The sequence below is a fragment of the Ochotona curzoniae genome, unplaced genomic scaffold (genome assembly GCF_017591425.1).
Source record: "Ochotona curzoniae isolate NIBS_2020 unplaced genomic scaffold, NIBS_Ocur_1.0 scaffold_2453, whole genome shotgun sequence".
Taxonomy (NCBI): domain Eukaryota; kingdom Metazoa; phylum Chordata; class Mammalia; order Lagomorpha; family Ochotonidae; genus Ochotona; species Ochotona curzoniae.
Genome location: NW_024467094.1, coordinates 24,529,920 through 24,544,024, shown reverse-complemented (window position 1 = coordinate 24,544,024; position 14,105 = coordinate 24,529,920). Strand labels below are relative to the sequence as shown.

General features: G+C 38.3%; 1 protein-coding gene across 1 annotated transcript in view; it reads left to right on the top strand.

Annotated features, from left to right (window-relative positions):
• The window catches only part of STXBP4 (syntaxin binding protein 4), a 132,927-nt gene that overhangs the window by 107,893 nt on the left and 10,929 nt on the right, over nt 1-14,105 (top strand). The window contains exon 18 of the mRNA XM_041000289.1: nt 5,885-5,942. Coding sequence (XP_040856223.1) covers nt 5,885-5,942 — 58 coding nt within the window. The remainder of the gene's footprint in view (nt 1-5,884; nt 5,943-14,105) is intronic.

Sequence of the window (14,105 nt, the reverse complement as noted above, 5' to 3'; positions counted from 1 at the left end):
TTAAGGGGCTAGTGTGATGCATCATCAACTTTATCCTCACCCTTGCAGTATAGGCATCCCATATGGGCACTGATTGTGGTCCTGGCTGCTTACTTCCAATCCAGTTCTCTGCCTGTGGCATGGGAGGACCGAGGAAGTTGGCTCAAGTTTCATGTTAAGGACTGGAAGAAGGTTCTTGGCTCCTGGCTTCAGGTATGCTCAGCTCCAGCCCTTGCAGCCATTTGGAGAGTGAATTGGTGGATCAAGGATTCTCTTTCCTTCTCTGTAAATCTGCCTTTCATAGAAAAATAAATAAATCATTTAAAAAGAATTAAACAACTAAAATTCCTAGTTATTTTTCTGCATTTCATTGTTATGTTTGATCTTGGGGTTACTTACATCTACCGTATCTGGGGATATTGTGACATGCCCTATCACTACACATCTCCAACCTCTATTTTCAGCAGGGTTATATTGGTAGCTTGAGCTTGAACCTGGCATGTTAGGGTATTTTCACTAAGGAAATTAACAAATTCTGTAAGATAGGGCTGACTTCTTCTCCCCAGAAGCCTATTGTTAAGTAATCACTGTCACACCACTGCAAGAGGGTTAGAGTGTCCTACTCGTTTTCATTGTCCTTTTACTGAATGTTATATGAGTAAAATTAGAAGTATATCCGTTCCTCAACAAGATTGGCAGCAATTCAGACCTGCTGAACTATCAAAACTGCTTGAGCAGGACCCTTGGAGCGTGCCTCACATCGGGGACCTGGGATGGGTGGGAGGCTGGGTGGGGCTTCTCTCTTTGTTTCCCCCCTGACCCCAGATACAGGGGGAAAAAGTGATGATATTAAGATGGAAACAGTGGTATTACCCACTTTCCTGTAGCCTTTGGCCCTAATCAACTAAGTAAGATTATTTTTAAAACTGAAATGATAAAATAAAAATAGAAAAAATAAGCATATCAGTTCCTATCCTGAAGAAAGGGTTGTAAAAAAAAAAAATGTGCCTATACCTGAGTGAGTTTCCTTTGTAGATAATGTATAGGTGTTTTTGGTATGTTAAGCCATCAGATTACTCTGTAAAAGTAAAACCATAAGCCTGAATAAAATGCTGTTATTTACATTGCTATTGATAACAATGCTACCCCTCTGTATGTCATTACATAGTTATACTAACTAGTGAGTTGTACTAACTAGTGAGTTGTACTAACTAGTGAGTTCCTTGATCTCTCCAGTAGCAAGCAGGACTGCTATTATCCTCTGTGTAAATGAGAAAGATAAAATCGTAGTATTGCTATTTTCCTATGGTTATTTAGCTGGTAATTGGACAGCATTGCATACAGATTAAGATATTTTGGCTTTCAATCTGCTAGAAATTCCACTTTGGTGATGAAGTTCACTTTTATCAGTGAAGTTATCTCTCCTCACCTTCCTCTTCTCTCACTCATCCCCTTCCTACCTTTCTCTTTCTCAGGACATCAGAGATTAAAAGTTGTATGTATTTGTGCTTTGGTTACAAAGACATTACCAATTTTTTTAAAACACATCTGGCTTTAATGAGCTCTGTCTGAAACTGATGCCTTTCTCACTTTCGTTCTTAGTTCTTGTTCTTAACTTCTCCCCATCCCAGCTCCTACCACCATCCACGTTTGTACACCACTTCATATTTCAGTTTTTCTCTTGCCAGTGGTTTTTCCCTTCACTTTACCATGACCTTCTATCACAGCACAAATCTTAACACCAGGAGAAACAACTTGTTCCCAGCTGGTCCTGTGGACTTAGGGGGTTGGGCCTAAGTGCGAGTGGCCTGCAGAAGCACCAAAAAGTGGTCTAAGTTCTGGTGCTCCTAAGACATGGCTCCTGGACCCTCGCTTCAGCCTGTCCCAACTCTAACTATTGCTGCCTTTTGAGAAATCAACCAACAGATGGGAGATCTCTACCTCTTTCGTCCCCTCTACCATTCAAATAAATATAATCAGAAAAAAAAAAAAAAACAACCCAGAAACAAAAGAAACGAACATGTCTCTTTCCTGCCAGACTGCTCAGGATGAGGAAAGGTTTAATCTAGTGGCATGTAGTAAGCTAAATTGGCATTTTGTTAAGTATGTAGTTACCGCAAGTTCATCTCAGACCTCACATGCTTACAGTAGTGGTTGACCACTAGTTTTGTTTTTATAATATCGGAGGTGCTGGAAGAATTTTTTCTCAGTATTCCTGTTCTATCCTCAGGACTCAGCCAGCTCAACATAGCTTTTGGTATGTTCAAGTTTGTCTTCAGTCTGTAATATTCCTATTTCTGTTTCCAGGGAAAAAAGATCGTGTGTGTGCATAAATTGTCCAATTTGAAATGAATAGGACATTGTTAAAAATGTAAATCATAAAGAAAAACTTAAGCACATTTGCACATTTTAAAATGTATTTCCTTGTGTCTTGAATGTTTGGTGTTTTGCCAATTTTGTTCTTTGTCATTAATCTTTTATTGATCTGTAGGAGTACATTATATGTTAGGAAATCTAAACTTTTTTGTATGAGTTGCTCATTCATAGTTTTTAGTATTTCAAAGTATTCATGCATTCCCTGTGTCGTTCTAGTTCCTATTTTAATGCTGCATTTATACTTACTTTTAAAGTTCCAGAAAGTCAGGATCCACATCTATTTATTATTTTATTTTCATTGAGTGCCAAGAAATGAAGACATATTTATAATAAATGATCAGTTAATGATTTGCTAAATAAATATAATGAGTTAAGCATGATAGATAAAGAGAATCTATGGTACTTAAAGAAACTGAAAAACTGCTAAAGATAACTTTATGGAACCATGATGAGTTTGGTTTTGAATATCTTGATTTTTAGCAGACAGCCATTATCCTACACTGAGTGTGCTCAAAACTTACTTTGGCAAGATACCCATGCAGGTTTGGAATCATTACCATGAAGCTGACAATTCAAAGCAGATGACCTCTGATGGAAAGAATGTTATGTGAGGCCCGCAAGCACTTAGAATCAGAAACCATTTCAGATGGTTATAGTTGTAACAGTTTTGAAGCATGAAAAGAGAAGGGGAAACAGAGTGATGATATATAATTTTAAGTAAAAAGATATGGAGACATGGAAATATTTCAGTATTCAAGCAATAATGATTATTGAACAGTATTTATGTAATGTTATAATCACATCAGATCACTTACCGTGAAGAAATGGAATCCTTTACTAATGGAAAACTGAGTCCATCATAATCAAATAAGCTTGTGGAATCAAAAGTATTATTTTTGTTTGAATTGGCTGTTTGTGTTTTTCATGCCTTAATTTGACAATAATTGTGCTTCATATTATTAAACCAGTGTAAGACCAATACCTATCACTTTAGTCTCTTAGTATGTTATTTACCAATTGTATTAACTGAATGAAAAATGTTCAGTTTTTAAAGACATTTTGTCAAAAAGGAATTTATATCAAAACAAGCTATTTAATGTATAGAAGTAGCTATAATTATATAGAGTAACCATTTTGACTCAGTTGTTTACAAACTAGTTTCCTAGTTTATTATGTAGTCATGTGTCTTAAAAATTTTAAGATTATAACCTAGGCAAGGTTTTTATTCTGATGGTACAGGAGATGTAGTATTCCAATGTCGATTTTAATATGATCTTATGGATTAAATGAAACTATCTTTAACACCTAAGCAACTTTTTGGGACCAGTTTTGTGCAGTGAGTTAAGCCACCACTTGCAATGCGAGCTTCCCATGTGGGTACCAGCTCAAGACTGTTCAGGCCCAGCCCTGGCCTTCCTGGCCATTTGGGGAGTGAATGTGGAATGGAGGATCTATTTCTGCCTCTCTCTCTCTCCCTCTCTTCCTCTTTAATTACCTTTCCAATAAAAAAAAATAAGAAAGTATACACTTTCCTTTCAATTTCACTTAAAAAATAATCTGTGAATTAAATTAGGAGAACTGTTAAATGTGCTGTCCAGATAAATAAGCAATTTAGCAGAAATTTAGCAAAAATAGTAGTCACATTATAATAACATTCTACCTAGCCTTTAGCTGTCATTACTTTGTTGATCATAATTCTGGTATTCCTGGGTGGTTTTTGTCATAAAGGAAATTCCTTATGTACATTTATCAGATTCTTCTGCGTGTGAAGAGTTTGTTGATGATGAAGTTATCTGTACAAAAGATGCAGAAAGCAAGAAGATGAAAAATCAACTTGAACTGGTGCAAGTTGGCTGACATGTTGGATCCTGGAGTAGACAGTATCACTTCTTTGGGCTTTTCAGAAGTTTGTCACTTGCTCATACTGAGTTATCACAAGCGCTTATGGGCTCCTTGGAGCTTTTAGCCACTGAGAAAACCAAAACTAGGATGGCCTGTGTTAATATAGGAAGGAAATAATGACAGAATTTTTCTCCATGGTCTTATTTTATGCAATTTGTAAATTGTTAATAGAAATCAGGCCTGGTGTAATGGCTCAGTGGCTAAATTCTCACATTCCATGCACTGGAATCCCAAAGGGGCATAGGTTCGTATCCCAGCTGCTACATTTCCCATCTAGCTCCCTGCTTGAGGCCTGGGAAAGCAGTCAAGGATGGCCCAAAGCCTTGAGACCCTGCATCTGTGCGGAGACCCAGAATAAGCTCCTGGCTCCTGGCTTCAGATCAGCTCAACTCTGGCCGTTGGCAGTGTCTTGGGAAATGATCCAGTGGATGGAAGATCTTTCTCCATCTCCTTCTCTCTGTAACTCTGCCTTTTATTTATTAGAAACAAATCTTTAAAAAAAAGAATGAAAATCAATATAAAGAAAAATTTTTGCTGTGGTTTTCATTATTACAAAATAATGACCAGGTATCTAGTGCTCAATGAATCTTCTCTAAGAAGTGCACAGTGATAGAGAAAAGGGATTGTTTCCAGTAGTTACCATTTCTGCACTTTCTTTTTGCACCTTCCTGATAACCAAGTGAATGGAAATCACTGATTTGTTGTTATAACTCAGTTACCTTCCAGTAAAACTGACTTCCTGAGACCTGGAAGCCATCCTTGTGTGTGTGTGTATCTATACCTGTCAAAGGAGTGATGCAGAAAGTCAATTAAAATCCTATCAGTGCTCAGGAGTGCAGTGGTGGGGGGAGGCTGGAAGCCATTACATTCTGTAAGAATTGGAATGTAAAAGATCATAGTCGCCTGAACATGGGCTATCCACTTATGAGAGCAGAAACGTAATTCATTTACAGAAATAGCCAAATGTTGCTTGCCCACTTCACTCTACATCTCTTTACAGTTAAGTATTCCAACCCCCATTATAAAAATAGAAGCTAAGTTTAGCAAATTGTTCAGCCATATATGTTTGGTGAACCAAATTCTTAATTAACAAAATAAAATGCCATAACTCATTGTAAATCACTTTGCTAAACTTTCAAACTTAATAAGGAATTTTTCCTTGGTTTAAAAGCTGCATTCACACCCCTGCTGTTCTGGCACTCATGTACGATTCCCTGTGGAGCTGAGGGAAGGATTGTAAAGGAAGCCAATTAAAGAAACACTAAGCCAGAATAGATGACCAGAGGCCATCTTGTCCGTCCTTCTGCCTCTAGGCAGAAACCATCCGCTGCAACACAAATTTTTGCTTGAATCCTGCTGACAAAAAACGCTCACCCCATGTAAATGACAAGTCATAATCTGGTTATTGCAACGATAGCAGATTGTTAACTGTTCAAAACTTGATTGTGATCTAAAAATGCCGAATATGAAAGCTTGTCTGAATTATCTTAATTCCCTCTTTTTTTGAAAAAAAAAATTTATAAGAAGTACACTCAGACAATTGTAAAGATAGAGGAAGTTTGTGTCCAGGAAATGTAGTTATCGTGATCATCTTATTAAGTATATTTTTGGTGTCCTTTCACTTTAGGCTTACCTTATGGGTGGGAGGAAGCTTACACAGCAGATGGAATCAAGTACTTCATCAAGTAAGTACAAACATCTCAACCAAGTAAGCAATTTTCTTCACATCTGGAAAGAACCTGGGAGTTGCAGAATAATCAGCAAAACCAAGAAACCCCCTTGGAGGTTACAAAACTTAGTAAGAAGAAATGAAGCCTCACCATTTTCATTCTATGTGATTTAAATGCTAATATCAGATATCCTTTGGGAGAAAAGATGGAATTAGTTTTAAGGGAAACATCAAAAAATTAGAATCGTGTTTTGTATTTAAATATTTGCTGCCTAAAACCACTTCCTGGCTAATAGTATTAATATTTATGAAAAGTTATTATCTAGTGAAAAGTCTATTTGTGTGTTCTTAAAACTTAATAATATTAATCATCATGATAAAATTTACATAATAGTAAGGTGAAAGACAATAAATATCTTGGGAACTAAATAAGATAATGTTTGAACAAAGTTTGTCCCCGTGGATTCTCAGAACAGCAATTTGATGTATTCAATTATTTCCCGTATTTTACAAATGAGGGAAGAAAGAACCTTAAGTAATTGCCAAAAAATCCACAGAAGAATTAAAGTTCTCTAAGATCGTTTTTACTCTCCTAGGCTGTCAGTGAAGCAGGAATTCTTTTTCTAGCTGCTGGACTGGTTAATTTTACCCCGGATAAAGCAGTCTGCCATACTTCCACTGTGTTCTGGGTAACTCCTTTCACATCCACATTGGCAATATGAGAAAGCATGATGGGAAATTCCAGGAGACTCTTGGAATAGCCTTGGAGCAGAGTATACTTTGTTTGCATTTAGAAGACAAGGAAAGGACTTGCTGTCCTTTCACATGTAATATTTTCCAAAGCAGTATTTACATTTTAGATTCTCAAACCCTCTGACTTTGCCTAGTTTCCTGTATTTCTCATAACCTCCATTGTCTCATCATAAGAATATTAAGAATAGATATCATTATAATATTATCTGGGAATATTACCTACTTTGTAGAGTTGTTCATTGTTCAGAACCTCTCATAAAACTCTAAACATAGTAGGTCATTAAGAATATTTAGTAGTTTGCAATTTTGAGATGGCAGTATTAGTGGGGAAAAAAATCCTGAAAAACATCTCAATGTTAAAAGAATTGAGAAGGATTTAAGAATGAACTCAGTACAAAACTGAGCAAGGTGTCTTCATGGTATGTTTTTTTCTTGTGGTTTAAGCAAAAAGTGCCGAATGAGACAAAGGTGGATTTTATAGTACATGAAGAGGATGAAATTTTTGTAAAGAGAACCTAGGAATTCAGTGTGCAAGTTACAGTTAGCACTAAACTAATTACTTCCCAAATCACTTCTGGTTTGTTGGTTACCATGCTTAGTTCCTAGAGAGTTCAAACCACTGCCATGGAATTGTAACAGAAAAATAAAAAGAAGGAAAAAGCCACATTTAAATTTGATCTAGGCACTATATGGTGTCCAATAGCCAAGCATATTTATGTGCTGTATTTTCTGTGCACTGAACAATTTAAGCATTTATCAGTGTAGAAAACAGATGTTGTTTGGCACTTATTAGTGGTGTTTGAGTAGTGGTAAGCTCTGTATTGTCTCTAGCCATGCCTTTTTCACAAAATGAAATGCATATTTAAAGGAAGCAAAATCAGTATGCAGTATTGGCTGGGGTTCTGCATTCACAGGCCTTTGAGAAATGCCAATAAGTGAGACTGGGCCCTACAGGGAACTTATTGATCTAAGCTTAGCTTTCTTTTTTTTTTATTTTAAAGAATTAATTTACTTTTTTATTACAAAAGCAGATATATAGAGAGGAGGAGAGACAGAGAGGGAGATCTTCCGTCCGATGATTCACTCCACAAGTAAGCACAATGGCCGGTGGTGCGCCGATCCGAAGCCAGGAGCCAGGAACCTCTTCTGGATCTCCCACATGGGTGCAGGGTCCCAAAGCTTTGGGCCATCCTCAACTGCTTCCCCAGGCCACAAGCAGGGAGCTGGATGGGAAGCGGAGCTGCTGAGATTTTAGAACTGGTGCCCATATGGGATCCTGGCGCGTTCAAGGCGAGGACTTTAGCCACTAGGCCACTGCGCTGGGCCCTAAGCTTAGCTTTCTATCAGTTACTAACCCAAGGATGAACATGAGAAATAACTAGTGTTATATGAGAAAAAGGGCACAACTGGCCATTACAAAGAAGAAAGAGGAAGTAAAAGATGTCTAGGGTTGGTTTGTCTTGTTGCCTGGAACCCTCTCAGCCAAAACCACTGTCTCTTAGAGAATAGAATAGTAGCCTTAGGTTTAACTCCTGTGGCAAAACAGAAAAGCATCTGAGGAGAGGAGATAAATGAGAAAAAGTCAGTAAAGCCTTGGCTGCCCAGAGATCTTATAGTTCCTGTGAAAGGAGTAGAAAGACACTGTACCTTAATCTCCTTCACTCAAAAAATACACCCCAAAGCCTGTGTTTTGAAGCCCATGAGTTCTCTTCATTGACCTTAATCTGGATGCATAAGGAAAGTAGGAAAGAGATGAATATCGGTGAATATCATTATTTCATGTTGCAGTTGAAGATGCTGCTTCATAAAGAAGACAAACTCAGCAATAACTGCAGGGCTGAGATAACAGATCCTCCAGCCCTCTACATACACGTTTCCACGCGGCACCACCTCTCCTTATTTTATGGTAGTTTGCCAACATGTGACATGAAAGACATTTAGGGCGGATCTTGATTTAGATAGAGCTCTATCCTTTATCCATTTTGAAATAGCAGAATAGCAGTGTGGTTCTAAGAATTAGTAATTATCGCCTAGAGATTAGAAAGGTCAAAGAGTGAGAATGTTAAAATCTAACAGTGTTGCCAGTGTTTCCTTCAAGTCTCACGAAGGAACTGGGTGCTAGTCTTGAGTTACTTCCTGTTGTTGAGCTTAGTCCCATTGAGACACCAAGACCTAGATTAGCTTAAGATGAAAATCTTATTTAATAACTGTTACCTACTTCTCTACCTTCTTTTGCAAAGGCTACTGAACAAAGTAATGATGACCAGTCATCTTCAGACATCATACAGTGAGTTCTAGCAGAGCTAAGAAGCTGTATAAAGCCATACTGGAGCCATAACTGTCTCTTGCTGTCCTTGGCTGTGCCTGCGTCCCCCTTCATCTGCTCTCTCCGTTGTCTCTTCCACACAAGCTACCCTCTCCCAGGTGTTGTTGAGAACAAGATAATGAATAATCTAGCTAATATCAGTTGCATGTACATTGTCCTGCAGGGGTTCTTAGGTTAGTTAAGTATATACATTCCAGTTCAGGGAGAGTTGATTATAGGAAGGTCTCCTGTTTTAAGGAAAAAGCATGGAGTTTGAATAGAGAGAAACTTGGGTTTAGATTCTGATGTGTCTGCATGGTGCTAAATGACTTTAGGCACACTTTTCTAACCTCTCTGGTCTTTAATTTTCACATTTATAAAATGAAAAGTATGTTTGTGATCCATAGGGTTTCTGTCCATCATAACTAAAATTTGAGCATGATTAGTGTATAGCTTTTGAGGTAGCAGTGGTTCATTTACCAGATGAATGTTACTTTGGGGGCTGAAAAAAACAGATAATGAACTTAGATCATTGCTTCGATCACCTCTGCTTGGAAAGCAATGACTGAGGTCACTGTCCCGGAAGCCAAGCCTCAGGCAAGGAAATAACTGTCAGTGTTTCCAAGCACTGTCCATAGAAACAGTCTTCTTGGAATATTCAGGGACATCCACATGTCCACTGAACATCTACTAATACTTTGATCTGTACCACAGTTCTGTTGCAAGCAAAGAAAGTACTTCTCCTGGTGTAAACAAATATCATCACCTTGGCATAACTAAAGCCAATGTTTCATAGAAATAATAAACATGCATGTGATTGTGTGCCAATTGTGAATGCATATGTGCATGTCGTTAGCCAAATTGTTCTTATTCTGTCTATATATAAGTCTCTATAAATATAGATATTTCCAACTTTTATTTTTCACATAAAGAGAGGGAATTGCAACATTCTTAAATGTAGTGACAAAATGCCTGTTATCTGGGTACAGCAGGTTAAGGCTCCCTTTTGTAACTCTGACATCCTGTTTCAGAGTGCCAGTTGGAGTTCTGACTGCCAGCTCCCTGCCTGGGAAAGCAGAGAATGCTGGCCCAAGGACCTGCGCCTTGGAGACCTTGGTGAAGTTTCTGGTTCCTGGCTTTGTCTTCTGTGTGGCCCAGCCCCAACATTGTAGACATTTGGAGAATGAGCCAGCAAATGGAAAATTCTTTCTCCCTGTCATTTTGCCTTCTAAACAGATAAAATAAGTCTTTACAAAATGTGTGTTTTCAGAGCAGGTATTTGGCCCACAGTTAAAGTACCAATCTGCACTCTCTCATTTGTGTCAGAGTATCCAGACTCTGCCACCTATTCCAGTGTCCTTCTAATCATACCCTGGAAAACATCAGGCTTTGGCTCAGGTAGTTGAATTCCTGCCATCAACATGGGAGACTGCGTTTTGGCTCCCATCTTTGCCTCAGCCCAGCCCTCAATGACGCAGGCATTTGATGAACCAGTTGATGGACGCTTTCTTTCTCTCTCCCTTTCTCTCTCTCTCTTTCTTTATGGCACTCAAGTGGTTGAAATAAAATAATTCTTTTAAATATTTGTTGTCTCAAAGGTGCTATGATGAATTACTTGATTATAATCATTTTTCTACCTAACATGTTCCCTTTGATGTTGTATGTTACTATTACGGCTTTACAATAATCTTTTGATATTATTTCATTTTAGAAGTTCATACTTTTCTGTAAATTACATGGTGTTACAAAGTTATAAGAGTAATATTTCAGTGATATTTAAAATATTATAAATTGGATGTAATTGTTCATAGCTCATAGTTTTTATTATACTCATGTTTCTATTAAGATTTACTCTGATCAGTTATCCTACTGGCATTAATTGTATACTTTTGAATAGTAGATTTCACCAGAATTTTCAGATTAAAATGGTATTTATTTTTCTCACTCAGTTTCAGACTATCCCAAGCCTAGTAGGTGCTGGATTATTCTTGCATGCTCTCTCTTTGTCTCTCATAAAGTTTCTGTCAAGCTAGGAACTAAAGAGTGTCTCAGTGAGATGACTGGAATATCTGAACTAGACACACTCACAAGGCTGTTGTCAGGTGGCTTCAGATCCTCACCATGTATGGGACGCATGCTCAAGATATGGCAATGGGTGATAGAGTCAAAGACAAAAGCTGAGGCAGTATCTTTCATAACCATGAGTAAGTGACACACCTGCCATGTGCTGTTGGCCACACAAGCCAAGCCTGGAATGTAGGAGGCAGCGTCACAGGACTGTGAAGACCAGAAGGTAGAGACTGTTGGGAGCCATCTTAGCAGATGACTACCAGAATGTGGTTTCACAGTGTAACATATGTTAAACTACATGTCTATTATAAACAGTAGGATATTCTCAGTATAAAATACTTGCTTTGAATATTCACTTGTATTTTTGGCCGTTTTTCAACTAGCTATAATTACTTGTTTTTAGAAATTGCTTAAATGTGGTTTATAATTCTCCATGTGTTAGTTTGAGTTGATATGCCCTTATATCAGAGCCTAAAATCTGAGATTGTGTTCTTCATGTTAGAAATTCCATTTTGGTGAGAATAAAGATAGCAGAATAGGGTAAGGACACATTTAAACAAACGGAGAAATATTAGCCAGTGTGAACCAAAGGGGGCATATTCCAAGAAACAGAAGAGGGCAAACAATAGCAGAGGGGCACCTGGAGACTGACAGACACAGGAAAGTAGCAGACACAACAATGTGGTGTTGCAGTGACTGATACCCCAGTGGCATTCAGCAAACAGCAATCTGAACTGCACTGGCACCCAGAACTACGCCAGCAACCAGGTGGGAATGACTTCCATCGGGAGCTCAGGAGATGAACCCAGACAAAGAACTGCCTGTCCTGGTCTGTTCGATTTGACCAGGAGCAGAGACAGAGTAACAGATCCCAGATGGGCAGTGGGGGAACATTTGATTTCATAGCCCAGTCTGCCCTCTAGAGCCGTATTGGCTGCCATTTTGTTTAAGGAGGCAAGGGCTATGTACAGTACTTGTGCATGCACTGAGCTGGGAGGAAACCCACTTCTGCCTCCGCGAACTGCAACTACATGGCATCCTATAGGTTCTACCCAAGATAGGTCTGAGTAACCCTCAGACTTAATGGCCAGCAGATTAAGAACTCTAGTAGTGGTACATTAAGTGCCATTTTGTATGGTGTGGCAAAGAATTTAAGACTGCAAAGATAATAGTGAGCTGCACGTGCACCAAGCTCGGCAAGAACTCACTGAGCTCACTGCATTTCACTGGTCCCACAGGAAAATAATACCAACTATCACATCATATGGGTCAAAATAGGTCTGTGTGACTCTCAGACCTAGCAGCTAACAGGTTCCAGCAAGATCAGCACCACCAGCAAGCTTGCTATATAGGACACTTGGTATTTCCCTAATCCTGGGACCTGCTCCCACCGGAAGTGGGATGCAATGGTGCAACCTCAGCATGGTATTATAGGAAATGGACACTGGTGAGCCAGGAGCTGGGGCTATGGAGACCATGGTGGAAATCTAACATAAGAACCCAGACCTGGAACTGGCTGGAGGGAGTGGCACAATGACTGCAAACAAAGAGCCATGTACCAACTGCAGTAAGTAAAATCGAACTGCAGACCTGTGGGTGACACAGCTTAGAAACCTGCCCAAGGAGAAGAATCTGATAACGAGAAGTACAATGACCAAGAGCAAAAGAAGAGACAGAGGCACAAGAAATATTACTGAAGACTCCCCTGCAAAGGAGCAAAATCCTTTGCCAACCTCAGAATTAACTGAGGAAAACATTAAGAAAATGGGGGATACAGAATTTAATTTAAAACACTTATTATAAAGCTTCTTATCAACAACTAGAAGCACATAAAGCAGGCATTCAAGGAATTCAAGGAATATGTCACACAGGAAATAAATCAAGTGAAAGTTGATATATCAGAAATAAAGAATACAATGGAACAAATTAAAAGTACAGTGGAGAGGCTCCAAAATAGAATGAAGGAGGCAGAAGAAAGTATCTCAAAATTAGAAGATATTTCCTGTCACCAGGGGGAATCAAACAAAAAGCTGGAAGCTAAGCTGGGTCAAGCTGAAAAAAGTATTCAAGAATTGAAAGACACTAGTTAAAGGCAAAATGCAAGAGTAATGGGAGTTCCAGAAGATGCAGAAGAGAAGCTGGGTTTAAAAATGTATTTAATGAAATAATAAGGGAAAATTTCCCTAATCTGGAGAAAGAATTGAGAAACAACATTCGGAGGGGCATAGAACCCCAACAGGCTTGAACTGAAGCAATCTTCACCAAGACACATGATAAATAAACTCACAGGGATCTCTACAGCCAAGAAGAGAATGGAGGGACATATTCCAGATTCTAAAAACAAAAAATTGTCAGCCCAGGATAACGTACCCAGCAAAACTTTCCTTTGTCTTTGAAAATGAAATAAAATTCTTTCACAGTAAAGAAAAGTTAAAACAATAGGCCTCTTCCAAACCTGCTGTACAAGTGATGCTTAAAGATGTTCTCTTGACAGAGAAAAGGAACAGAACCGAACAAAGCCAAAGACAAATGCGAAGAACCTCCCAGTAAAATAACAACAGAAGATTAAATGAACAACCCATTGCTGAAATGACAGGACCAAATTATCACCCATTCATATTAACCCTGAATGTAAATGGCTTAAACTCATCAATCAAACAACATAGATTAGTAGATTGGATTGAAAAAAACAAAACCCATCTATTTGTTGCCTATAGGAGAAACATTTTACCAACAAAGATCAGCGGGAACTTTATCTCATGGATTTTGATTTTTTTGTTAGTTTCATCTCTTCAAAACACTTTCTTCTGATTAAACTCTTCAATGATTCATAGATAATACAGTAGTATCATTTTCTTCAAGAAGGCTCTTGATTTTCATTTCTTCAGTGACACATTAGTCATTCAGTAATATGTTATATTAACTTCGTGGTGTTGTTAATTTCTTTTTTTTTGTTTGTTTCTGTTGATTTTGTTTTGTGGCTTTTCATTTAAAGGGATGTATAGTAACTGTGTAATTCAGACTTCATATGTAGCAGAATGTTACTTAACT